This window comes from Barbus barbus (assembly GCF_936440315.1).
Source record: "Barbus barbus genome assembly, chromosome: 33".
In the NCBI taxonomy this organism is placed as follows: Eukaryota; Metazoa; Chordata; class Actinopteri; order Cypriniformes; family Cyprinidae; genus Barbus; species Barbus barbus.
Window position 1 is genome coordinate 12,795,383 of NC_136761.1, and position 26,777 is coordinate 12,822,159.

The 26,777-nt window shown below is 37.1% G+C and overlaps 1 protein-coding gene across 4 annotated transcripts; it reads left to right on the top strand.

Annotated features, from left to right (window-relative positions):
* Nucleotides 1–536: 536 nt before the first annotated feature.
* On the top strand, nt 537–26,550 carry LOC306853359 (nuclear factor NF-kappa-B p105 subunit-like). 4 transcript variants are annotated; one of them, XM_079390691.1, is made up of 25 exons: nt 539–858; nt 947–1,028; nt 2,064–2,098; nt 2,894–2,993; nt 6,301–6,341; nt 6,571–6,669; nt 10,941–11,089; nt 11,214–11,377; nt 11,898–12,056; nt 12,691–12,795; nt 15,040–15,131; nt 15,923–16,061; nt 16,915–17,061; nt 17,174–17,266; nt 17,576–17,743; nt 17,881–18,022; nt 18,195–18,309; nt 18,401–18,602; nt 18,689–18,858; nt 19,169–19,271; nt 19,548–19,687; nt 21,362–21,422; nt 22,342–22,508; nt 22,788–22,914; nt 25,965–26,550. In XM_079390691.1, the coding sequence occupies exons 3-25, from the start codon at nt 2,069–2,071 to the stop codon at nt 26,057–26,059; spliced, it is 2,808 nt and encodes a 935-aa protein (XP_079246817.1). In that variant the 5' UTR covers nt 539–858; nt 947–1,028; nt 2,064–2,068; the 3' UTR covers nt 26,060–26,550. The 4 variants fall into 4 exon arrangements, with proteins under 4 accessions (XP_079246816.1, XP_079246817.1, XP_079246814.1 ...); XM_079390690.1 differs by lacking the exon at nt 947–1,028 and having other exon boundaries at nt 537–858; XM_079390688.1 differs by lacking the exons at nt 947–1,028; nt 25,965–26,550 and adding an exon at nt 23,510–23,780 and having other exon boundaries at nt 540–858.
* The last annotated feature ends 227 nt before the right edge of the window (nt 26,551–26,777 follow it).

Consider the following 26,777-nt stretch of genomic DNA (forward strand, 5'->3'; position numbering starts at 1 on the left):
TAGTTCCCTGAAGGAGGAACCCCCATTTGTGAGGTGAATAGCAGCTTGAACAAAAGATGTAAATGTGGACAGATGTAGAGAGGAGTGCGCATGTTCAATAAGCACAGTTCATTGGGATTTTTAATCCCCTTTACCTTACTATTTTAAAACTTGTTATAATACATAATTATATTACCAGTATACCTTTATTCTAGAAGGCTTGATGGTAGAACATGAATGTGTGTTTGTGTAATCAAGAAGTAACTATAAGTATTTTAAAATGACCTAATTACAAATACTTTGTTGAAAATGATTACACAATCCAATTACATGGGATATTTTTACATTATATGTACTAGTCATTGCTGCTTAATATACATTTTTATTTTGTTTACTGATCTTAAATGTGCCCGCAGCCTCTTTAGAATCGGCTCTGTAAACCATTTTAGCCTCTCTTTGTTTTCATATTGAGATATAGTACTGGGTTCTTGCACCGGTGTCCAGAAGTGGGCGCAAGAGGACGTTTTTGAGAGCAGGACATGTTAAACATATGTTACGTCACAGGGAATTTCCAGTAAGGAAGTCAAGCTGTCTATTCAAACGATCGCGTTGATCTCGACATAATTTACTCTGACCACTCGCGACAGGCGATTAAAATCGATTGATCGATCTGCCGTTTAACCTTCGTGGATATTCTGCATATCCATGTCTAGCAGACGCAACAATCATACTGAATAAGGAACCTGCCTTGACCTGACTTTCTATCAGCTTACATTAGTTGACTTCAGCGCAGCATGGGGAAATAAGTTGTAAGGAATAAGAAAACTTGACTCTGAATGTTTGATGTTGATTCTGAATCTCGGATATCTGTCAGGAAAGGTAAGCAGCCTCGTAGATCTAGCCATGCTTGTTGTCTGTGAGTTGACCATGTTGCCATCTAAAGGTTGTTGTGATACTTTGTATCAAGTGCTGCTGCTGAACTTCCTACTTCTGCCTCAGAGGCCAAATACACATTTCAGCTATCAAGGACTTTTGATAAGCTGGTTTGGGTGAGTACTAACACCTCGTGATGCACATTAAAGCGTTTTATGGTGGAATTTGGTTAGGATCCGACATTAGAAAGTGACTGATAAGTGCTATGCTGGCCGTGTGTCAAAATGTACAAATGCAGTACATTGGGAATCAAGGCGCGTTCGGTCCGAACATCCGGAGTTGATTAAACAGTACATTTCTGTAGTTCCAAACGCGAAGTGATGCATCTAGTTTGTTTTAGATTAGCAGCCATCTATTAAATAGATGTCTGAGTTTGTTGTCATTCAGTGTTTGAGACGTGTAGAAGTGGTTGGGATTCTGATTCATTCCAATAACGCAAATGTTTTAAATGATTTGCTCACTGATTCGTTTCTGCAGATCTCAAGTCTCAGCACCAGTAACTTAGATGGCGAGACAATGCGGTTATTTTTTGTTTCTTCTGCTGTGAGTGATTCACTTGTTCTTTCATACAACCGGTTCCCTACATAGCAGATATTTTTATTCTATTTTTCAAAGTTTTTATAGCTATAAAAAGACATGGACATTATTCACATTTGCACGTTTAATGCTTTTGCACTTATGCTTGACTCGTACAATGAACTGAACGATTTTTTTTTATTCACAAACAGTGTTTTATTCCATTAGTTTGTTTACAAAAGAGATGTAGCCTAGTTCGTCAACGAACTGAATGAACAAGTCTCTAGCACGAGCTCAAAAAAACACAAATTCAAAAGCGTATATTCAAACACCGCACTTGAATACTATTTCTTGGACTATATTCAATCTTTGAAGGCAGAAATGCGGAGTGACTTCTTCATTTAACGAAATTTTAAGTTTAGAGCATGGAAGTGAACGAGAACGATTCACTTAAAAGATTCGTTCAAAAACACAGATTCGCTAATGAACAAAACACCTCTAGTAATTGTGTATCCAATAACGAATTAGCTTTTCACTTCCCTTCATATTCTATATTTCCGGTGTTTGACTACTTTTGGAGACTGTCTGAATAAGAATATGAAATGTGAATTAATTTGTTTTAATATTCTCCACAGGAATCATGGCTGGAGAGGATCCATACCATGCAGAGGTGAGGGAGTGTTTCCTACAATGTCTGAAGTAACAATTGTCATTCGAAACCAATTTTACTTAAGTTATTTTACATATTTCTGAGTGTTTTTAGAGCGAATTGTAAGACCATGAAGTAAATCGGGTCAGTTTTAATTTCATATTGACTTTATAAGCTTCTGTTGCTAGCTGCTAATTTATTTATGAAAATATTTATTATCATGATAATAATAAAAAAAGCTGACAGCAGACAGATAGCATGAAGCTCATGCCTTGTGATTATCTTCACAAGATAAACATAGACCTCAGACCTCTTTTTTTCTGTTGCTTGTAACAGATGTAGGCCTTTGAAGGCATATACGCCTGATAGTAAATGATTACATTTGAAACAGGACATATTCATTTGTGTATACCACAGCATCACACACAGGAAGTGTCTCTTAGAAAGCTGGGGAGGTTTTCCTTTTTCCTGCCTAATGTGGTTGCGATTCACCCTTAACACAGCGCCAAATGAAGCTATCCACATTACTGTTTGTTCAGTTTTGTATCAACCTATATCACAAAATCATATTACTGCCTGTCTGTCTATGCTGACTACAGTGATGCATCTTACACCTGTGCTAGTAATCTGACTCCTAAATTCAAACTCTGTCCTTATGCAACACTGAAAAAACCCTCTGTGTTTATGACACAAGGTCATGGAGCTGTTTATAAAGTACACTGTTGCTGAAGTTAAATGTAAAGCATTCTAAATAGTCATAATTGCATGCAATTGCATGCGTGTCTCATTGTTTTTGTTTTTATTCTGTCACTGAAGTACATAGGACAAATTGACCCATTTAGAGACGACACGATATGGATGACCATGGACCCGACACAGTTTCCGGGCATCCACAACAATAATGTTATGAGGACAGGTAAGAGTCTTCTTTGAGTTTTCAGATTTGTTGTTAAATCAAGGTCTTGACAATGAGATAACTTGCTGAACTTTGCAGAATGGATACGGTAAGATAGCCTTCGTTTCCCTTTTTCTTCTTGTTTTATTCCTTTAAGAAAACAGTCACCCTGCAGTAAGATTTAGTAAGAGGTCTAAATCCAATAAACTAAACCAAAGAAGTGGAGACAGAAAATCCCAGAAACGTCTCATTCCTTGGTACAGTGATGTCACACACGGTCATTCGTATATTGTCTGGGATGGCACTACAGGAGCTGATCTATTTTTTTCCCCCCACACTTTTCACTTCCTCATTGGATTGCAGAGACACAACTGAAAACCATGAACAGCTCTTCACCGCCATGTGGTTGCGTGAGAAACCTCTCTGAGATAAGTGCAGCTTTGGGGCTGCCACCTTTGAACATGTGTGCTTGATCTACCTGAGCAGAGTAAAACCGTGCAAATCAATATGTGCCTCTACTTTGAATGAAAGACTATCAAAAGGGCACACTTAAAGGGATAGTTCACCCAAAAATAAAAATCCCAAACCTGTATGGCATTCTTTCTTCTGTGGAACAGAAGATATTTTGAAAAAATGTCACTGTGCTTCACTGTGTGAACAAAAAATTTAGCATTACATCACTTTCTCACCGATTGATCTCATGAAATAAATGGATGTTATCAAAATTAGAGGGCAAGCCTCTGATTAATACATCACAATAATCCACAAGTAATCAACATGATAGTCCATCAATCAGTCCAACAACTTGTGAAGTGAACAGCTGTGTGTTTGTAAGAATTGAGGTGTTTTAACATTAAATTGGTCCTTCTGGCTAAAATGTGAGTCCATAATAACACTTGTTCTAGGTACCCTGTTGTCCTTTCACATCAACATATTTGTTCAGAATGGTCAATTTCTCTCCTGATTCAGACGAGATGACTTTTTTCTCTGAAGAAAGCAATATTATGGATAGAGGACATGCGTTTTAACTGGAAACAATGATTTGAAGTTAAAATCTTGATGGATTTGTTTATTACAAACATGCAACTTTTCACTTTACAAGATGTTAAACAATGGACTACAGTGGTGTGGATTATTGTGATGTTTTATTGGCTGTTTGGACACTCATTCTGACGGCACCCATTCACTGCAGAGGATCCATTGATCAGCATGTGATGCAATGCTACATTTCTCCAAATCTGTTCGGAGTAAATTTTCACCAAATTGTCTGCCATTTTTGGGTGAACTGTTCATTTAGGTTTCTAGTACATGGGGTTATTATGGGGGAGGGGGGTCTTCACATTAGCAGCAAGAAAGCAACTAGCATAATTTTTTTTTCTCTTTTTTTTGTGAGGTGGTAATTAGAGGTGACATGAGCAACAGAACTATTAGTCAAACCGGTTAGACAACATTTTCGAACAGAGTTCATCTTTATTCAAGCTTGCAGTTAGCTACTGCTGTCAAGTAGTTCATACACCTATTACTGTGTTTTGATATGGTTTGTTCAATCTCACAAGTGATTAATGTATTGATATTTTGAGTTCAGTGCACCTGTGGTTTTGACATCTGCTTTAGACCTGAGACACCTCATCGAGTAAAGAGCCGATGAGTAATGTTGGAAATACAACCAAGTTATATCTTAAAAAATAAATGACCTGTTCCAGTTACTCTCCTAGATCTGGACCTTTTCATTATGTCAGTGTAATGGGAGAAGTGGACACAGAAGTTGTGCTATAAGAGGTTAAATTCTGCAGTTTTAGCAGCTGATTGACTTAGCTGTGCTTCACCAAGGATGTGGTCTCAGTCCTTGTAGTGCACAGGAAGAGGAAGAGGCTTGCGCTTCTGTGGAAACACGTGGTGAAGCAAGAGCTTTGGCCCTGAAATATCTGCAGAACACCCGCCTCTCAGCGAATGCTCTGATATGCTTGATGGCCAGAAATAGTGTTGTTTTTGGCGGCCTGTTTTAATTTTGGTTTTAGTCTAGTCTTTGTGTGAAGCTGTCATTTTAGTTTTTATTAGTTTTAGTCCGGTTCATTCTCTTTTTAGTCTAGTCAAGTTTCAGTCAACGAAAAGTCTGAGCATTTTAGTCTTATTTTAGTCAGAATTATCCATGACTATTTTTAGTCGACAAAAAGTTTTCCGAGGGGGAAACGTGATTTCTACCGAGGGGAACGCTAGAGCCCTGCATTTCGGCCAATTAGTCATAGTTCAGACAGGGGCCCGTCCTCAGGCCTGTTTTAGGCTTCTCCTTATTTTTATATTTTAAACATCCATCAATTAGTGATGAAAACAATTGCCGCACTGGTGGAAACAACACCAGACCGTGCCGCGACTGTCAAGAGCGACTCGACTGTGTTTAGTGTCCAACAGCAGCAGCGAGTGCCGTCAGCACAGCTGAAGAGTTCTGCGTTCAAATGCACGCAATAGGCTGAAGCTTGCTGCAAAGCCCCAGCAAAAGTATGTGTCGGGGGGAAATAGTAAGGATATATTTAGTGAGACACAGGAAACAGAAATACTCTAAATAATAATAATAACGCGACTAAACGAGACAAAATAACGGTATAACATTTTGTTTCGTCTCGTTTTGGTCAACGAAAATGAAGAGATATTTTAGCGTAGTTTTTATTTTGTAAACCACATTTAGTCTCATTTTTATTTGTCAACAATATTGTATTATACATTTAATTATAGTCATCGTCACATGACCAGTATTTACGTTGCGTCTCGTCTCGTTTTCGTCACGTGATAAAGGTTCGTTGATGACGATATTTAGTCATAATTTTCGTTGACGAAAGCAACACTAGTCAGAAAGTCTGCATGGAGAGATTGAATTCTAATCCTTCTGATTTTCCAACACCTGGTCAGCTAGTCATGTTTGCTTATTTCTGTTTGCATTGCAGTGAGACACTGACGTTGTAAGCATACAAGTTCCTTTTTGTCATAAAATACAAAAGGAGATATTCGGCACAATGTTCACCCTGCCCTTTTGCCTTTTGATTGCTTTGTGTGAAGAACAGATTTGAGTTGTTATTCACTACCGTTCACAAATTTCATTCAAAATATGACACATTCAAACATTTTGGATCAATTTTGGCATAAATGATGCTAAATGACATTGGATGTCATTGGTTTTCTGTTTCAAAGCCAATCATGATCTAGCAGGCGTAAAGATGTGGAAGTGTGAATGATACTTGAGAGCTACTGCCTAGTGGAAGATTAACAGAAGAACTGACGAGTGAATTTCATTTAACGGTTGAATGCAAAAAAACTTGAATCTCTTCTTTTACAGTCGACGGACCTAATCTACGAATCATCGAACAACCAAAACAGGTAATGCACATAATATTTTTGCAAATACTCTTGTGCAAATGATTTGAACTAGTTAAATAAGACAGCAATGAAAAGTTCTCTTGCTTTTGCAAGTAAATTTCCTAATGTGACAAGCTAAACACACTGTAATGGCACAACGGCTCAGAAGAGACTGGTAACTCTGGCAGTAGGCAGTGACAATAACAAACTCATTATAGCTAAATATTAAGTCTGACATTGTCATTTCCAGAGGGGCTTCAGGTTCCGCTATGGATGTGAAGGCCCCTCCCATGGAGGACTCCCAGGGGCCTCCAGCGAGAAGAACAGGAAGTCTTACCCACAAGTGAAGGTAGGTTCAACCAGATAGAGCTCTGGTGATTCCTGGAGATAAACAAACCATTCTCTTACAGTTCGCTTCTGGTTGGGCAATAGGAATTAGATTAAGAGGATAAACATTTTCTTCTGTTTCCTTTCCAAGTGCTAATCAAACAGAACAGACTGTTACTTATTTTTTGGTCTTGGCAGACTTTATCCTGTTAATGAAATGAAAAAATAAAGCTTATAAATCTCCCTTTGACTTAACACTACCATTGAAAAGTGTACATATTTTATAAGATGTTTTGCAGAATGTTCATGCCACTTTTTCTCCCACTTTTTGTACAATGACTGTAAATGTCAACCAGAGGCTGTCAAGCTCCAGAATCACTTACATTTTGGACTGTTTTTCACAAAAAGCTTGTATGGCTTCAGAGGACTTGGAATAATTGTAATTTTTTTAAAGGTTCATAGCCTGTGGTCACCATTCATGAGTAAATAATAGCATTTTTGCCAGCTTGCAAACATTGGTATTTCCTTCAGGAAAACTAGTGTGCATAATTTTGAGATCTAGAGAGAGAGCTCTCTGATACCGCAGCTCTTTCATCAGATGATAAATCCCAATGATGCAATATTTGCTGGAGCACCCAATTAAAAATAGTAGCTGCTGTCTCTTACAACTGCCGTTCTGTGCCAGGTCACTTATTTTAGGATCACGGTGGCTGAAGGTTGAGAAAGTGAGTGAAACAAAACAAGGAGAGAAAGGAGAGAAATGAAAGGAAAACTCTGTTCTCTATTACCACGCTCTCCTTCATGACGGCAGTCCGTTTGGGAATTTCCTCAGTGTGTCACTGGGGTAATTAGTGAGAAGGCTCGTTCTATGTAATGTGGTGTCAGAGATGAGAAATGAAGTGTGCAGCAGCTCGCCCCCTCTTGCACCAACACACTCTGACATGCAGCACGCACAAACACACATTAAAGAGATGCGTGTGTGTTTGCGTGTACATTGCTCATACACCTCCGAGTAAGTGTGAGCTTTACTAGGGCTCCAAGTTCTTGAGTCTAATGTTGCATTATATCCGACAATGTTATATTAAAATGTATTACATTAGAACCCCAAGCACTAAAGGTGCTGAAAACCAATTTTGTGTGCAGAATTTATAGTTATTTGTTGTTTGCTCTCCTCTCCTCTCTGTTAACCATTAGTTAATGCATTAAGTAACATTAACAATGAGCAATACATTTGTTAGAATATTTATTAAACTTTGTTAATGTTAGTTAATAGAAATACAGTGGTTCATTGTTAGTTCATGTCAGCTTAAAGGTGCAAAAGGTGATTGTCTTCAGAAACAGTTTTTGTTCCCGACATCCCGATAGCAATCGTTAAGTTAAATGGTCTAAATGTATTTATCTGTATTTATATATTCTATGGAAGGCGTAGGACCAAGAAATGTTTGACTTTCCTACCTGCCTGTCAATGTGTATTTGCATACCTCTGCTCACCTAGTTTGTGCAGACAGGATACGTCATCAGCGCGTACATGTACGCTATGCAGACAGAGCAAAAATGGCAGGCAAACATCAACAACCTGATCTTCCTTCTGGTATTGTAGTACTTTTACTAACTGTACTATAAAGTTTCTCACCGGTGAATGACATATGATGTATTGTAGTAATGTTGTATCTGGTCGTCTGTGTGTGTATATGAGTTCAGGGGCGTGGCTTTGAACGGCGATTTGCAGGGAGGGTGGGACGTTCGCGTTCAGTGCTATCAGGCTAAAGTTAGCATTTTCCAAGATCTCCTACTGCACCTTTAATTTCATTATATAATATTAACGGATCAGGGTCGGAAATTAACCATGGCTTGGGGTCCAAAGCTCCTCAAATTTAAGGTAGGAAGGAGAAAAAAAAAATGCCCCTATGCGATTAAACAAAATTATTAAAGCAGTCACAATTAAAGTTAAATGTGAAAATTAAATGAAAACTGTTGATTGCAACATTGAATTTAGATCTACTCAGGTTGCATCAGATTTCTTTTTACACATTTTTTTGTTTGTTTTCTTTGCAGTGTTGAGCATTATAACCAATCACACCCGTTTCTGTTCAGCTTCTGAATGCAATGGCCAATCAGAGGCATTTATAGTAGTCACCACTTTTCTTCAGTGCATATCTGCACTGACTATATTGCAGCTGCACCTTTTATTTGATCATTTATATTTTTATAATTTGTTATGATTTATATATAGTGCAGTCTTTTTGCATTATGCAATTTTGTAAGTGCATGTATGCCACCTTTGATCAGCATTAAACTGTATAAACAAATATAAATGAACATTTAAACATGAATTAATTGATGTTTATTTTTAATTAACATAAAATATTAATTAACCTTATTGTAACGTGTTTCCCTAAATTCTTAATCCAAACCAGCTTAATATGAATATGGAGGAAGAGCAAACATAACAAATTTCATGAATTTCCATTGCTAGTGGTGCTATTATTGAAAGAAAAGTTGTTAAAAGTTCTCAGTGATGTATTTGGATTTACCACTGTAACCACAGCCTTTACTGTATTTACATCAGTAATGCAGTCTATTGTTTTAAATCGTCAGTATTGGTTATTTCAGCACAAGCGCTGGGATCCCCTATGTTTTTCATGTTGGTATTTAACTTGTGGTCTACTATAAGGGCGTTTGTTCATCACTCTACTATATACACAATACTGGTTTATTGTAGGGATTTCCGGGTTCATTTTTTTATGTATCTTTGCTCACTGTAGGAGGAAATTAGCTCAGCTGTTGCTCATACAGCACATTAACTGTTCAGCAGCTCTCTTTAGTGTTGTTTGACTCTCAGCCGGATCTGAAAGGGTGAGATGGAGGATCATTATGCACGTATGCGCACATTTATGTTTTCATGCATGGCATCACTGCTTTGATGATATCATCAAACGATTTTTCTAGATGGGCTCGTGTTCATATTCTTTGATATTCGCTGGGCATTTTTTTCTGGGGGTTGATATTGCTATGAAGATGAGTCATTTCGTCCCAGAGAAAGTGTCTTATGAGCCATATTTGAAGTTGGCGTATAGAAGCAGTCAAACCACACACCTTGTCATATGAGTCAAGAAGAGACAGTTTTTTAAGTCTTTTTTTATATTAATGTTTGGGATTAATCAGTCTACTGTGGCATATTTTTGTTTTCATTTTAGCTCTTCTGAGTGTTGAGGATGTTGTTGATAAGAATGGCCAAATTATGTTTTGGAAAAGTCCACAAATGGTTCGCCCACTTTCCCTGTGAATGCTGGGATTTCCCCCACCAAAATGAGATTAGCATACCTTTGACATTCCTTTGCCATTAATGTCTTCTGGTTTGCCTTTTAGACTTTATGCAAGTCGTAAAGGCAGGGGAAGTCGTGGCCTAATGTTTAGAGATTCGGACTTGTAATCCAAAGGCTGCAGGTTCGAGTCTTGGGCCGGCAGGGATTGTAGGTGGGGGGAGTGAATGTCCAGCGCCCTCTCCACCCTCAATACCACGACTGAGGTGCCCTTGAGCAAGGCACCGAACCCCCAACTGCTCCCCGGGCGCCACAGCATAAAATGGCTGCCCACTGCTCCGGGTGTGTGTTCACTGTGTGTGTGTGTTCACTGCTGTGTGTGTGCACGTTGGATGGGTTAAATGCAGAGCACGAATTCCGAGTATGGGTCACCATACTTGGCAGTATGTCACTTCACATGTGACACAATTCACACGTAAAGTATTTGCTGAACTGCTACACAAATATGTCATTGTATAGAGTCTACCTACTTGAACGATGTACAATAATTTAAGTGTATATTTATTGTTTAATAATATGTATACAGTAAATAGTATAAATTAATGGTATTATGTATCACAAAATAATATTGATAGTCTAGAAGTAATTGCTTTTTATTAAATAATTTTTTTCACATTAAATTATATTATATTTATAATGATAATTTTTCAAGAATAATTGTTTTTGTTGATAAATGATGATGCTCGTTGTTGTTATTATATAACAGTAATATAGTTATATAAATAGTTAATGATATAATATTTAATGTGAAATAATAATGACAATCTATCAAAAAAATAATGCTTTTTATTTATGCATGATGATTGTTATTAATGATTATTATTAAATTGTTTATTATAATGATATAAATAATTTAAAAATTTTTTTACTGTGAAATAAGTAATATATGCAGTATATTTAGCGGATTAAATTTGTATTATCCATTTGTTTTTTTTAAATGTTTTTGTTCTGTTTGTTTTTTGGGCAACAGATCTGTAACTACCAGGGTGCAGCGCGAGTGGTAGTTCAGCTGGTGACCAACACTGAAGAAGCCCATCTTCATGCTCACAGCCTGGTGGGCAAGCAGTGTGATAAAGGAATCTGCATTGCCGACTTACAGCCTAAAGATTCAAGCATCAGGTCTGAATTTGTCCCTCAACATCCAGTTATTCACAATACTTTTTTTCTGCGCAACAGCACTCTTGGTACGTGCAACGATAACAGTGAGGCTCATAATTAATGTTCACTTGCAAATGTTTTACAGTTTTCCTAACTTAGGCATTTTGCATGTGACAAAGAAGAACGTAAGCAAAGTTTTGGAAGAGAGGATGATCGAGGCCTACAGGTTGGGGTATAACTACGGTATATTTATCCATCCTGAGATAGATGCCCTACAAGGAGAGGTTCGCATGCCGAGAGAACTCACAGGTAGGAGAAGTGCGTTTATGTGTGCATGAAGTTTTCCTGACAGATTATGTCTCTCTTCAGGATATCCATCCATTTTTCTGCTGGCCAAGTCAGGATGGTAGTTCAGATATTTACTTACCCTTCTGGCATTTATTCCTTCCTCACCACAAAGAAAATGATGGCATGCAATGGGATGTATTACTATTAGTTTGTACTTTTCAAGCCAAAAATACAAGTGAGCATCCTAATTATAGAGCCCTGGTGAGTTTATGGTCATTGTGGCTTAAAAGTTGAAGATCTGGGATAGTAACCAATAGGTTGTTGGTTCAAACTCTACAAGGAGCAATCACTTTTCACTTTGTGCCAAGACAGTTTGGTCCATGGGCACTGGCCCTATAAAAACTGTACTTTAAGTCACTATGGATAGAATTCTCCTGATGATTTAATGATGCTTTGGTCAACAGAAAGGGTTAAGAGAATGCCTGAGGTGTTGACTATAAATAACCTCGGCATATTGTGACTCTGTGTTCATGTATTTTAGATACTGAGAGGAACCTGATTAGCAGTGCATCTATTCTTCAGTCGAAGGAGATGGATCTGAGCGTGGTACGGCTCATGTTCACAGCCTTCCTGCCCGACAGTGATGGAGGGTTCTCCCGCCGACTGGATCCGGTCATTTCAGACCCCATCTTTGACAGCAGTGAGTGTCATAAAGCATAAAAATGTCAAAAGCATTCATAGCAGTGTTATTTTAGTATAATTGAGATACTAATATAGCTTTATTAACATTTTAATAGTTTTTTTTTTTTTTACTATTTTTGTTATTTTTTGTAAAGTAACGAAATAGGCTCATTTAATGGGTTTAGTTATAGTTTGACAACTGTAATTCAGTCTTTAGAAATTATGGTTTTTAGCCCAATCTGTATAATTTAGCAACAGAAACTTTTGTGACTCAGAATAGGAAGAGAAGTTTGTCACTGGAGTTGCCACATGATTTTGAGTTTTGGGGCTAATTATTTATATTTTTATAGTCTCCCTCTTGATCTCGTTCTCATTTTCTTCTTACATTTGTCTCAGTCGTACACTCACACTCTGACAGAGAACTATCGGGTATTGCTTCCTCTCTGAAACTAGGCCTAAACTTTCAATTTCCCCTCCCTTTTCTAATAATCTCTGTTTCCATTTCTGCCTCTCTTCTTAGCACTGTCAGAGTTCATGTTTGTTAAACGAGACTGCTACAGAAAGGAAAGGGAAAATGAGGAAACTCCACAAAAATGAAAAACAGAAAGACTCGTTTCATTTCTAATGTCTTTGTCTCTCTTGTGGCTTTTTAGAGGCCCCAAATGCCTCCAATCTGAAAATAGTGCGGATGGATCGGACTGCTGGCTGTGTGACAGGAGGAGAGGAGGTCTATCTGCTGTGTGACAAAGTCCAGAAAGGTCAGAAAGCAAGATCATAACAGTCACTACATGCTCTGCCTGTCTGCTATTGCTAAACAGAATGAAGGACATAAGTGAAGAGCATGAATTTTCCGTGCTTCTTTGAAATAAAGTGTTTGATAACGTTCACAGTGGAGATATTAAAGGGCCATTCAGAAATTACTATGGTGGAGAGATCACAACCATGATGGCATTCACATACAAATTCCTGGATTTACAGATCATTTGCATATACACTACTGTTTAAAAGTTTGGGGTCAGTAAGATTTTTTTTCCCAGAAAGGATGCATTGAATTGGTGCATTAAAGACTTTTTAAACTGTTGCAAAATGATTTTTTAAAAAATGTTCTTTTGTACTTTCTATTCATCAAAGAATATTGAAAAAAGTTTTTCGGTTTCCACAAAAAAAAAAAAAAAAAAAAAGCACGACTGTTTTACATTGATGATGATAATAATAATAATAAATGTTTAAAATAACAGCTTTGCCATCACAGGAATAAATTGCATTTTAAAATGCATTAATATAGAAAATGGTAATTTTCAATTGTAATAATATTTACAATATGACTGTTTTTACTCATTTCAAAAGAGACTTCTTTTCAAAACATTGTAAAATCTTACCAATCCCAAACTTTTGAACAATATTATATATTAAAAATAAAGTAGCAAAAGCAGAACAGAGAAATTTTAAGAGTAGGAAATGCACGCACTTGCATACAAGTGAATAGGATAACTTGTAATGCTCAATTTTGCATAGCCAATCACCTTTTTGGTAAATAACAGGAAGTCCCACCTTATGGGCCAATCACCCTTTTTGACAGAGCTGTCATCTTTTTGTTTTATTCTTGAAATGGTATTAATGGTGAAAAATGGTATTAATGAGCATTAATTTAATTTTAGCCTTACCTTAATGAGTAAGGTTATGATCTTATTGTTGTCCAATTGTATTTCTGGTTTGAAATATGCTATTTATTATTATTATTTATTTTATTTAGGCTAATTGAGACTTGTCATAGTGCTTGCATATTGTTGCTCTTTTGTTGGTTTTGATTGCTTATATTGTCCTCATTTGTTAATCGCTTTGGATAAAGCGTCTACTAAATAGCGAAATGTAAATGTATTCAAGCATAATATTGACAAACGGTTTCAGAGATTTCAGTCTCTAAGCATTCAAGCAGGCTAGAGCTGTACCTGCTTGGCTGGAAAAAAAATTGCTGGGTGGTCCCAAGATGGCCACCAAAAGGAGCTGAATTGTTTTAAAGAGGACTTTGCTAAGGGTCAGAAAGAGAGTGTAGAGAATGGTCTTTTGAAACTAAAGAGTGACTGTTTTTGGTACAAGAATTCTTGATTTTAGGAGAAAAGGGTATAATGGTGTAGATTATTTAGGGAGCAGGAAAATGTGAACAAGCCGTGTTATACATTTTTCTGAATGAAGCCACCTTCGACCAACAGTTTACCCTTTAACCTACAGCTGATAAGCCACCTTGTTCTCGTGTCATAGATGCTGGACACGCATTGCCGCTCTTGAAGGAAGTTTTCACTGCAGTTTTCCAGCTATAGGGAATTCCCCTTTTCATATGCAAATTATACGGAAAAAGAAAGTTCACTATACGACTGTTTTTCAATAACTCGCTCACCATTTCTCTTACCACATCAAAACTGGATCTTCGTGGGCAAGTCATGTAGGATAAATAGATGATCTTGAAATACAAAATGATCATCGTTCAACATTACTATGCACCAAATCCTCTGAAACATTTACAACAAGCTCTTGAGTGTTTTAAAATGAGGAATGAGATTCATATCACAGTTTCATTTGTGATCCAGCTATGACATTGTGATAAATTGCGACACATTAAATGACAATCATATAGCGATGATACCCAGTCAATGATATTATTTGTAAATACAGCGTTACATGGGTTATTGAATCATTAGGTATCATAGTATATATCAAAATACCAGGGTATTTCCATCTGACACTTAGTTTGGATATTTTTTTAGATCATGTGTCCATAATGTGCATATCAGTTGCGCCACTAAATGAAGTTTGTACTGTGGTAAATCATGACTTTTGCAGAAGTAACGATGTGTTGCATGCTGATGACAGATATTCAAATTGTACTCTGTGTGTGTGATGACGATCATTTCCTCTTTCTTTCCCCGCTGGTTCACAATAATTTCATTTTCTTATTTTCCTCATACAGTATGTGATGTCATTGTTTGTTTTTGTTTTTGTGGCAGATGATATCCAGGTGCGGTTTTATGAAGATGATGAGTCCGGTCTAACCTGGGAGGCCTACGGGGATTTCTCCCCCACTGACGTCCACAGACAGGTCAGCACAAGAACTTGTCTGCCGCCACATAAGGCAACACTGTACTTCTGCAGCCACAGTTTGGCCCTGCTGGTCGAAACATGATCCTGTATGTTCATTGACTTAATGATCTCTTTGGTCTGTTTTCTTATGGATAAATCCTAACTTCTCTGGGTAAATAGTTGGTAAAACACAGCTATTGGGGATTTATTAAGTCAACATGAAATCAAAACTGACCCCATTTACTTTCTTCTTACGCTACCTTTTAAATGTTTAAGTGTTTTTAAAAGAAGTCTCTTATGTTTACCAAGGGTGCATTTATTTGATTGAAATACAGTACAAATGGTAACACTGTGAAATATTATTCAAATTCTAAATAATTGATGTTTATTTGAATATATTTCAAAATCTAATTTACTCCTGTGTTGCCAAAGCTACAGTTTCACATGAACCTTCAGAAATCATCCTAATATGCTGATTTGCTTTTCAAGAAACATTTCTTATCATTACCAATGTTGAAAATAGTTGTGCTTCTTAATATTTTTGTGGAAACTGTAAGACTTATTTCTCAGAATTTTTTAATTAATAGAAAGTTTAAAAGAACACCATTCATTTGAAATAGAAGTATTTTGCAACATTATAAATGCCTTCACTTTTGATCAATTTAATGCATCCTTGCTTAATAAAAATATTTATTCATCAAGACAAATCACTGTTACATCTTGACTTTGGATGACTGCATCATTTTACAATATTATAAAAAGAAATGTTCTGGTAGAACGAGTAATCCACTTTTCAATTCCATCCTTCAGTTTGCCATCGTCTTCAAGACGCCTAAATATCGGGACCAGAACCTCCAGAAGCCCATCTCTGTGTTTGTGCAGCTAAAAAGAAAGTCAGACAATGAAACAAGTGAACCCAAGCCTTTCACCTACCATCCACAGATTATAGGTATAGTCTTTAACCAACTCCATAAAGCTTTGATTATTACTGTGCAACATAAACTTTCTTTTTTAGTTTTTTTTTTTATTTACTTTGAAAGCTAAGAGAAAAATTGCAATATATTGTCACAAGACAGAACCGAAAAAATATAACGGGGTCCAAAGGTCTAGTGAGACTGTTTCTATTTCGCATGTGTTATATATATATATATGTATATGTATGTGTGTGTGGATGTATGTGTGTGCATGTTTATGTGGTTTATGAGGACACAAATTTGTATAATGACATGGGTATGACAGAGGTATTACAATATGAAGGTGGTTTATGAAGACACTGCCTATGTCCCCGTAATTCAAAAGGCTTAAAAAACATACTAAATGGTGTTTTTTGAAAATCTAAAAATGCACAAAGTCTCCAGTGAGGGCTAAGTTTAGGTGTAGGGTTGGTGTAGGGCAATAGCACACACAGTTTGTTCAGTATAAAAACCATTACGCCTATGGAGAGTCCCCATAAACCACAAAAACCAACGTGTTTTTTTTTTTTTTTTTTTTACTGCATAACAATTGAGTGAAAGGTCATGATTCCTTGATTCAATTCGAGTATTCAATTTTTAAAAAATCCTTGGTTGCGTTTTGCCCATGTAAATTTAGTAATGGCAGTTTTATGGCAAGTAATTTTAAAGGCTGTTGTTCGCTTAGGTCTATTTTTACTACCACAAAAAATTATAATTATCCGATTACTCTATTAATTGCCAAAATTATTGACCAATTACTCAATTACCTATATAATCATTAGTGACAGCTCTACACCGTATGTTTACTCTGTCTAGAAAATGGAATTTCTCTTTTAAACTGTTTTTTAGACAAAGAAGAAGTCCAGAGAAAGAGACAGAAGACTCTGCCAAACTTCCAGGACTACAGTGGAGCAGGAGGCGGAGCTGGGGGCATGTTTAGAGGAGGAGGGGGTGGGTCAACAGCAGGGGGTGGTCCCAGTGGAGGAGGAGGTGGAGGTATGGCAATATAGCATTACACTTCACATATCAGTACTTTTTTATTAGAAGCCTGAAAATCCCACCATGCATAGAATGTCAGTTGTTAGTTAAACCTTTTTTTGTCGTCTAGGACATTTCTTCCAGGGATTTCAAACCTATAACAATTACGGGTCTGGATACAACTTCTCAGGCATGGGTGGAGGCAGGACCACCATCAAGCATAGTGGGTGTCTAAGCTGTCAGTCAAGCTGCTATCATTAGAGCAGTTTTGACTGTATAATCACACATACTACCATTATTTTACTATCCATTAAGGTAATTTATTCCAGAATTTTTGGCTGTCATTACTTGAGTCAGCAGTTTCACATGAGCCTTCAGAAATCATTTAAATATACTGATTCGGTGTTGAAGAAGCATTTCTTTTTATAAATGTTAAACATGCTTGTGGCACTTATTTTTTGTGGAAACCGTGAACATGATATGATTTTGCTCTTCAGCAAAGCCAGTTTCTCAGTTTTCCTTCCTCTTACAGCATATCAAGAACCAGTTGAAGACAGTGATGAAGACAGTGACAGTGATACCGATGATGATCCAGCAGCAGGTGGGGCGGTGCGAATCTGTGCCCAGCCTGAACCTGTTGGTTTGGGAGTGGCAAGTGAGGACACAGATCCTACAGAAGATCTGGAGTTAAACACCACAGGTTAGACTTGATTTTAAACTTGAGCTCATGTAATGTTTTCCAGCTCTGGTCAAACTGGGCTACAACCCAGACAAGTTTCATATTGCTTGTAGATATCTCTGTGTAAATGTGTGTATTTGTGTGTCTGCTCTTTTTAGGCTGCATGTTAGAGCTTCATTTGGCTGAGGTTGCTGGAAGACAGGCTCAAGCTCTGTTTCATTACGCAGTAAGCGGCGATGCTAGAATGCTTCTGGCTCCACAGCGCCCCCTCATGACCACTCAAGACGAGAACGGAGACACGTAAGTCGGAATAACCAATCTTATATTTCTGTAGAAGTTCCATTGTCATAAACTTCCCACTTCTCATCAAAACACGTCAGTATGAATAAAGGATTTCAGATGTTGTTTTGTCTTTGTTTCCCAAAAATCAAAGGTTTACTTACTTAAATGTTCGATTTTGGCTGACTTTCAGGGGTTTACATCTGGGAGTAATCCATAGTCAGACAGATGCTGTGCGAAATCTAGCACAAGTCATCTCGGCTCTCCCCGGAGAGGATTTACTTAACATGAGGAATGATCTTTACCAGGTATACTACAATCTCACACTATACTTTATTATGTGATCTCTGTTTTTCTTGAAATTTCCAAATATGGATACATCTGATACATCTGTTCCAGACTCCTTTGCACCTAGCAGTGTTGACGCAGCAAAAAGAGGCAGTCGAGGCCTTGTTGGAGGCCGAGGTGGATGTCACGCTCACAGATCGCCATGGAAACACGGCACTTCACCTGGCGGCTCAGCAGAAAGAGGATACCGTGCTGCGATTGCTGCTGAAGCACAAATCAGTGGCACAATTAACCAGCATCCCCAACACAGCAGGTACGGCGGACTGACTATGTGAGATCCATTTAAGCTGGATTGAAGCTGTACTATATGCTCAGATGTGTTTACGTGTGTGTGTTCAGGTCTCTGTCCACTTCACCTGGCTGTACAGGCAAACAGTTTGAGTTGTGTGCGGGCCTTGCTGGATGGAGGGGCAGATGTGGAGGTCCAGGAGCTCACATGTGGCCGCACAGCACTTCATCTGGCCACAGAACTGGGAAATCTTTCCCTCGCCGGATGCCTGTTGCTGGAGGTACAGTGATGGGTGTGAAAGATGTTGCTTTAGTGAATATTACATATTCCTAAAATTGTAAAGTTTTGCTCCACATGCTCTTAACCCTTGCATTTTTTCGCATGAAGCCCATCATTTCTGTCATAATTTAATCTTTCATGTTGTTTTCTACACATTCTCACTGTGAGAATTAAAACGGTGATTTATTGATTGATTGATGGATGGATGGTCGGTTATTTTTCTTTTAATGCTAAAATAATGTTCTTATGAAGTTCTTAATTGTAATTATCTCTTCATAAATGACACTTTATATAACATTTTGTCTATGCAGGGTAATGCATATGTAGACAGTGTCACCTATAACGGTTCAACTCCTTTGCACGTTGCTGCAGGACGGAACTCAACCAAACTGTGCGCGCTCCTGATGGCTGCAGGTGAGGAAGTGTGTTTATTACAGGCGTCACTAATGAGAGTTGTTGTTGAAATATTTCTGACTGACATGTCTGTCTACAAATAACTGTAACAACCTGTTCTGCTGTTGTCAGTGTTCTGCATACAGTATATGTCTGGTAGAATTTAGTCAAAAGCAAATTGTTCATGAACGTATTGAAGATATACGATCACTCATCCCAAGTGATAATTAGTACTTTTCTGACCATATGCATATTCGACTTGAGGTTACCAAATAGCGTTGTTTACATTGCTTTTAGGAGCAGATCCTCATAAAGAAAACTTTGAACCACTGTTCTTCAAAGATGATGAGTTGTGTGGTACATGTGAAGAGGAAGAGGAGGAAGATGAAGGCTATATTCCTGGGACAACCCCTATGAACATGGAAACCTCCCCTGAGGTAGGGATAGAGAGCCATTTCTTTGGATAATTATTGTGCAGGGCTCCAGACAAAAAAATCGAGTAAGGAGCCATTGGCTCCTATAAAAGAAAAACTTAGGAGCCAAATTATTTTTTTAGGTGCCACAGAATAAAAGTGGTTTATTTTATTATTATCTTTTTATTTTTCCCCTCTATTTTAACATTTCAATCATTTTGTCATGTGTTTATGTCTTATCTTTTCTAGGCTTTATCAGCATTTTAATCCATCTTGTAGATGATCAGGTCGACCGGGGGACTAAGGTTCACTTAAAGTGTGAATTAAATGTCTTTTACAACTTGAAATATACAGTCACAAAGAATTGTTCGTTACACAGAATCTGTACCAATATCAGGGACCATAAGCATCACTTGGCAACTGAGTGCAGTGCATCCTATAAATGTTGTCACGTCTTTCACACATTCAGTCTGTTTTTCTTCATTAGTAAAATGCAATTTTATAGGAGGAGTTGAATCATGTACAACAGAATAAGTAAAAATATTAATATGCAACAGCGCATGAATATAGCAAAACGCTTCTCTTTATAGTTATTTTTCTAGCTGACTGATGAGTTTATGGACACTGAGTGGTTATTCTGAGGTAAATGTATTACAATGCAATGTTTACAAGCTTTATACATTTCCTCAGTTTGAAACACTGAATGAGTACAACAGTAAGTTGTACTATAGGCTTTCTTATTGCCTACCTTTTTGATCATGTTCATTTCATACTATAGTAGTAAATCGAAATATATAATGGGTTCACTTGCTACTTTAACTGAGGTGCTAAAGAGATCGCGCCTGAGCATTAAGTGCGATACTCTCCGCTCGCGCGATCCGGACGCATACACGGACCGTGTGGACGCGGGGTACTGCTGTTTATATTACCCAAAGTGTGCGCTTGTGGTCCGCATTAAAGAGCACCCAAACCGCATCATTTGAATTTCGTAGCATTTTAAAGCTGATACTTTTTTTATTAAAAAGTAAGACAGCACAAAGCTTTTTGCGATTACTGGATGGCAAGTGCGCTTCAAATAACAGGAAGTCTATGCATTAACAGAACACAGCATATAGACTAAGATCTCGATAAGATCTGTGATATTGAAATTAGCTGATAATTAATAAAATTATCCATTGCTTTCATTGACGTGAACTCCGTTATATTTGCATATGAAGCGGGAATTGAAGAACGGATTTATATCCGTTTTGCGAAGACACATTTATGTGGCCAAGTATAAATGGGGAAACGTTTTAACAAATCATATAGATATCCGATCAGAGAAAATGCATGAAGTGACCAGGTGTAAACAGCCCCTTTCAGGTCTCTCTCACTGCGTTCAGCAGACTGTGTGCGGCAGAGACGAGGACTGTTTGAAACTCTTTTCAGTAAAACTTTGATGCGCATCGTCTTATGTAAGTTTAATACGTGAACATAACAAAAGATGTGAGCGCAAAACAATCGGGAAAAAAGTCCTTTCATGCAAATTATATATAGTCGCCAGTGGCGACCTCAGCAAAAACTTCACTCGCAAATTAATATTTTTGGTCGCAAATGCGACCATTTTAGTCGCAGTTTGGAGCCCTGTTGTGCAATGTAATACAATTGCTTTGCAGGTTGTGATTGGTACTGTATGTAATGTATTATCTGTGTTTTCAGGTTTATGATATTCTTAATGGAGAAGAGTATCAACCCACCACCATTGTCGTTCCACCACAAGGTATGAACTCTGAGATGAATATAAACTACCATTCAAAAGTTTGGGGTCAGTAAAAAATACTTTTATTTACAAGTACACATGAGGAGTTCAGATGCAAAAGCCTCAATGTGCCATCTAAATTTTTTTAACATTTTTTGCACTTTGAGGCTTCTACATCTGAACTCTTCATATTGACTTCAAAAGTGAGAGTAAAGACCTTTATAATGTAAAAAAATATATATTTTTCAAATAAGTGCTGTTCTTTTGAACTTTCTGTTTATCAGAGAATCCTGAAATAAATGTAGTTTCCACTTAAATATTAAGCAGCACAAACGTTTTCAAATTGATATAATTAAAAATAATTGTTTCTTGAGCACCAAATCAGCATTAGAATGACTTCTAAAGGATCATGTGACACTGAAGACTGGAGTAATGTTGCTGACAATTCAGCTTTGCGTCAGAAATAATATACATTTTAAAATATATTAAAATAGAAAACAGGTATTTTAAATCGTAATAATATTTCACAATATTAATGCATTTTTGGTCAAATAAATACAACCTTGATGAGCATAAAGAGACTTCAAAACATTTAAAAAAAAACCTTACTGACCCAAAACGAGTGTAGTAGGCTACAAAAAAAAACTTTCTTGTAATATTTATCCTCCTCCTGAATTATACTTTTTTTGGATTGTTCAGGGTTTCCACTTTTGTGAAAAACTTGGAAATATATTTAAGTTATGCCCTTTTCTAAATATTTAATCAACTAGGAACTAATAATAAGTCCGGTCACTGTATACATCTTTTTTTAACCCTTAGAAAACTCATTCATTGAAAGGTGTAGAAACCCTGATAAAACTTTTTAACCAATAAATGTGTGAAGAACAGGTAACGATTTTGTGTTTGTGTTCAATTTAAATATGTGTTTGGCTTGTGGCAGGTGACATGAAGAGCTTGAGCTCTGACACAAAGCAGGAGCTGTGCCAGGCACTGGAAGGACAGACGGGAGGCTGGGAGAGTCTGGCTCAAGCTCTGGGGCTTGGCATCCTGACCAGCGCCTTCAGACTCAGCTCCTGCCCTGCTGGAAAGCTGCTGGACAGCTATGAGGTCAGTTAATTTACTGCCTTTTTCACTACAAATTATTTTTGCATGAATCTTAAATAAACCCCAGAGAATAAAAGTCTGTGTTATATTGTATTGTATTAGATTAGATTTTGTTTAAATGTCCAGAATTACAGGATCTAGTTTAATTCATCCCATATTTCTCAGAACGACGGCATAGAGATGAATTGCTCTGACATTTACTAGTAGGCCGAACATTTATTTTGTTATGTGTATCCTGTAGTTGCTCTGGTTTGAGCTGCTGATGATCTGTCTCCTCTGCAGGTGTCTGGAGGAACGGTGCGTGAGCTGGTGGAGGGACTGAAGCATGTTGGGAACAGCAGTGCTGTCAGTTTACTCCAGGCCGTGTGTAAGGAGCCTGAAGCTGTCCATATCACAACTCAGCTCACAGGTAATGTTAATTGATACATGATGCTTTTCCGGGTGATGTGGCCTAGCTGGTTGAACAAAAGCTAAAAGTTGTTGGTTCTAGCCCCCCAAAAAGAGTGATCTATGAAACATTACCATTGTGCTCTGGTATGCATAACCACAGGTTTGTCACAGGGACTTTCCCTGTAGTAAGTGCACTTTAAATTCTGTAAAAGAGTAAGTAGTCAAATTGCTTTAAAAAATTATTTGAATGCTATTTCAGATTAGATTAACTGAGTTCAAAGCCGCTGTAACATTTACACAACCCTGTGACAACTTCAGTTGAATTATGCTCACCGAATTGATCAAATTCAGTAAAAACAGTAATATTGAGAAATATTAATACAATTTCCAGTCTTTAGTATTATATGATAGTTAGGCTAATAAACCTGGGAATACATTTTATTATGATCATATCATATCGCATCTGTTGTCACTATTTTCTAAAACCATTTATATTTTATAAAAGATTCAACTGTGGTAAAATCACAGTAACGCATGGCCTTGAGTGGCTTTTTGCTTTTTATTTCTAAAGGCTAGATGTCCGTTTTTAATATTTCCTTTGTTCTGCTTACCAGAACATACTGTAAACCTCAACTTCACAAAACATGTTTTTGCTCATTGGTGTTCCAAATCGATCTCACCATTCTCAGGTGTGTATAATTATCTTTTGTTACTTATACTGGTCTCCATGTTAGTGAAATTATACCTTGAAAAAGGCTACTAGCTGAAACGTTGGTTAATAAACATGCTTAAGCGAGTGTGCAGTTGTTCTCCTCTTAACTGATTCACAATTTTTTCCTTCAACTTGCACCTCATCAGGTGTGAGTTTGCTTTACCTCGTTTGTTTGCTCATTGGTGTAGCATTTTTGATCTTTTCCCAAGAGCACATCATCACTGTGGTATTTTGTAGTATGAGTGAGAATTGTACTGTACTGTTGGGGATTTTTTTTTTTTTTTTTGTCCCACAATATGGTTTGTAAAACCCCCAGATTAAATCACTGCCAGTCTCGGTCCCCTGCCCCCCTCTCCTTAACAATAGTATGATGTTGTCCGGGAGAACCACATTACCTCATGTGAACTTGCACATGATGTCAACAGCACAGCCACTGCATTCTGAGGGAGTTCCCCTCGGTCTCAGGGTGACCCGTCACACTGCGGTAGTGTTCACATATAGACTCTGCAGTGATGGCCGTGTTTTAGGGGGAAGCGGACAATAGAGAGGGGGATTCCCAGGAACAGAAGTGAAAGCAAGATATGGCACTTCTGGTTTTTGACTCTGGATCAGTTTCTTTGAAACGAGTATTTCCACCTTGCTGTTTGATTTGAAGGGTTGTGAGCCACCAGGGGAAAGTTCAGTTTTTGTTTCTCAGTTTTCTTCTCGTGGTTGTCTGTGTTGTGCCATGTGTTACAGGTTAATAAACGTCTGTAACCACAGTATGATGAAAACACATCGATGTTCAAGAAATATAGGGGGATCCAAAAGTCATGATCTGTTTGAAAGCTGAAACAAAAGGTTTTAGGAAACATTATGATGTAAAACGTTTGGGATCATCAAGGCTGTATCTATTTGATCATAAATACAGAAAAACTAATATTGTGAAATTTTATTGCAGTTTCTAAAATTGGATTCCTATTTTAATATACTTTAAAATATAATTTATTCATGTGAAGCAAAGCTGAATTTTCAGCATCATTACTCCAGTCTTCAGTGTCACATGATCCTTCAGAAATCATTCTAATATACTGATTTATAATCAATGTTGGAAACAGTTGTGCTGCTTAATATTTTGGGACCTGTGATACTTTTTTTTCAGGATTATTTGATGAATATAAAGTTAAACACAACAGTGTTTATTCAAAATAGAAATTGTGTTACAATATACACTACTTTTCAAAAGTTTGGGATCTGTAAATTTATTTGTTAAGAAATTAATACTTTTATTCAACAAGGATTTGTTAAATGGATAAAAAGTGATAGCGAAGACTTATATTATTAGAAAATATTTCTATTTTGAATAAATGCTGTTCTTTTTAACTTTTTATTCATAGAAAAAAAAGTATCGCAGGTTTCCAAAAAATATTAAGCAGCACAACAGTTTCAACACCAATAATAAATCAGCATATTAGAATGATTTCTGAAGGATCATGTGACACTGGAGTAATGGCTGATGAAAATTCAGCGCTGAGTCACAGAAATTATATTTTAAAGTATATTAAAATAGGAATCCAATAATTTCACAATATTACTGGGGGGGGGGGGGGGTTTGTATTTGTGATCAAATAAATACAGCCTTGTTGAGCATAAGAGACTCCATTATATATTTAAACAACTTTCACAAAGTGTATGTTTGTAACACAATGATCAAAAGAGAGAATCTTGGTGCTGTGTGTGTTCACATTTTTGATCTATATGAAAGTATTTTTATTCTGTATAAATGTTTATTCTCATATATACACTATATTGCCAAAAGTATTGTTCTAATGAATAGGTTTGACTACTTTAGTCATTTCTATGAGTACAGATCTTAATGTTTCAGCATATAATGATATTCTACGGAATTGTGTGCTTCTAATTTTATAGTTTTTAACAGTTTTGGTAGGACCCTTTTGTATTCTAACATGACAATGCCTACAATGTATTAGGCAAAGTTCAAAAAGAAATGATTGATTCAGTCAGTGTGGAAGAACTTGACTGGTCTGCAGAAAGCATGTCCTGATCCCAGCTGAACTCCTCTGGTGTGACCTTGAGCCAAAAACTCATCACCAAACTCCAATGACTTTTACATGTGGCTAGAGTCATTTTAGACACTTCCAAAACTGTTGCAACAGAGATGGTAATACAAGTTTTAAATACATGAATTATGTTTCCATATTTGTTGCCACAGTTTTGGGAGTGCAATTTTCTGTTCTAAAGAAGGGGGTGTCCCAATAAATTTGTCCATATAACGTATGTAATTAGGAAAGAAATTTGAAATGCTTTTACGGTCATATTAATAATAGCCCTTTTTCTTAAAACAAACAATTTCTCAGGTCCAGGACTCTGTAAGTCAATTCAGGGTTTGACACTGGCCCATCATCAGGAGGAGAGTGGGATATGCGACAGCGGCGTGGAGACCTCTTTCTAGAGCCTCAGCCTTGCCGACTCCAAACACAATCTCACAAACTGAGGCCTGACCCTGAAAACCAGCTTCTCCCTCCTCACTACAGCAGCAGCACCACTCAGGACATGCCTCCAAACTCTTTGATTGGCCACCAGCCCACTGTGGATGCTCCACCCAAAATTGCAAATGAGGGAATTTTGAGGAGTCCTTAAGATTTCTGGTCACAGGGATTTTTTTTCTATTTTTAATATGAATAATACCAAAAAGCACTTATTTTAATGTTTTATTTTGTCCTTTTATAAGAGCTATATTTTCTGTCATTTTTTGTTTCCAAGTGGCTAGTTTCAATTGTGCTTAATCTGAGGCAGCAGTTGACATCCAGAGCCCATATGTGACACCTACAGTTACATTAAGAAACTCAATATTTAGGTGTATGATGTCTTGGACTTCAGATTTTTACGTTCTCAAGCTTGATTTGCTAAAACGTTTATGGCCTACATTTTTTTTTTTTTTTTTAGAAATACAAAATTTGTCTGGTTTGATAAGTCTGGCCTCAGCTATTTGTTTCTTTGTTAATATATTTTAATAAATAATCCGGTATAACAACAGCACCCTCAATTTATATAACTTATTATTCAAAATGTCTTCTGTAGACATTTGCTTACAAAGAGTTTTCATCTGGAGCGGCAATACAATGACGTACGGGTAGAGAAAGAGCGGAAGAGGAGATCTATTGGACTAT

Bases quoted from the DNA above. Each gene is read 5' to 3' on its own strand.
- LOC306853359 (XM_079390688.1), top strand. From the start codon at position 816: ATGTTTGATGTTGATTCTGAATCTCGGATATCTGTCAGGAAAG. The intron at 18,603-18,688 runs GTACGGCGGACT...GTGTGTGTTCAG, and splicing joins CAGCATCCCCAACACAGCAG to GTCTCTGTCCACTTCACCTG. The intron at 21,423-22,341 runs GTATGAACTCTG...GGCTTGTGGCAG, and splicing joins CATTGTCGTTCCACCACAAG to GTGACATGAAGAGCTTGAGC.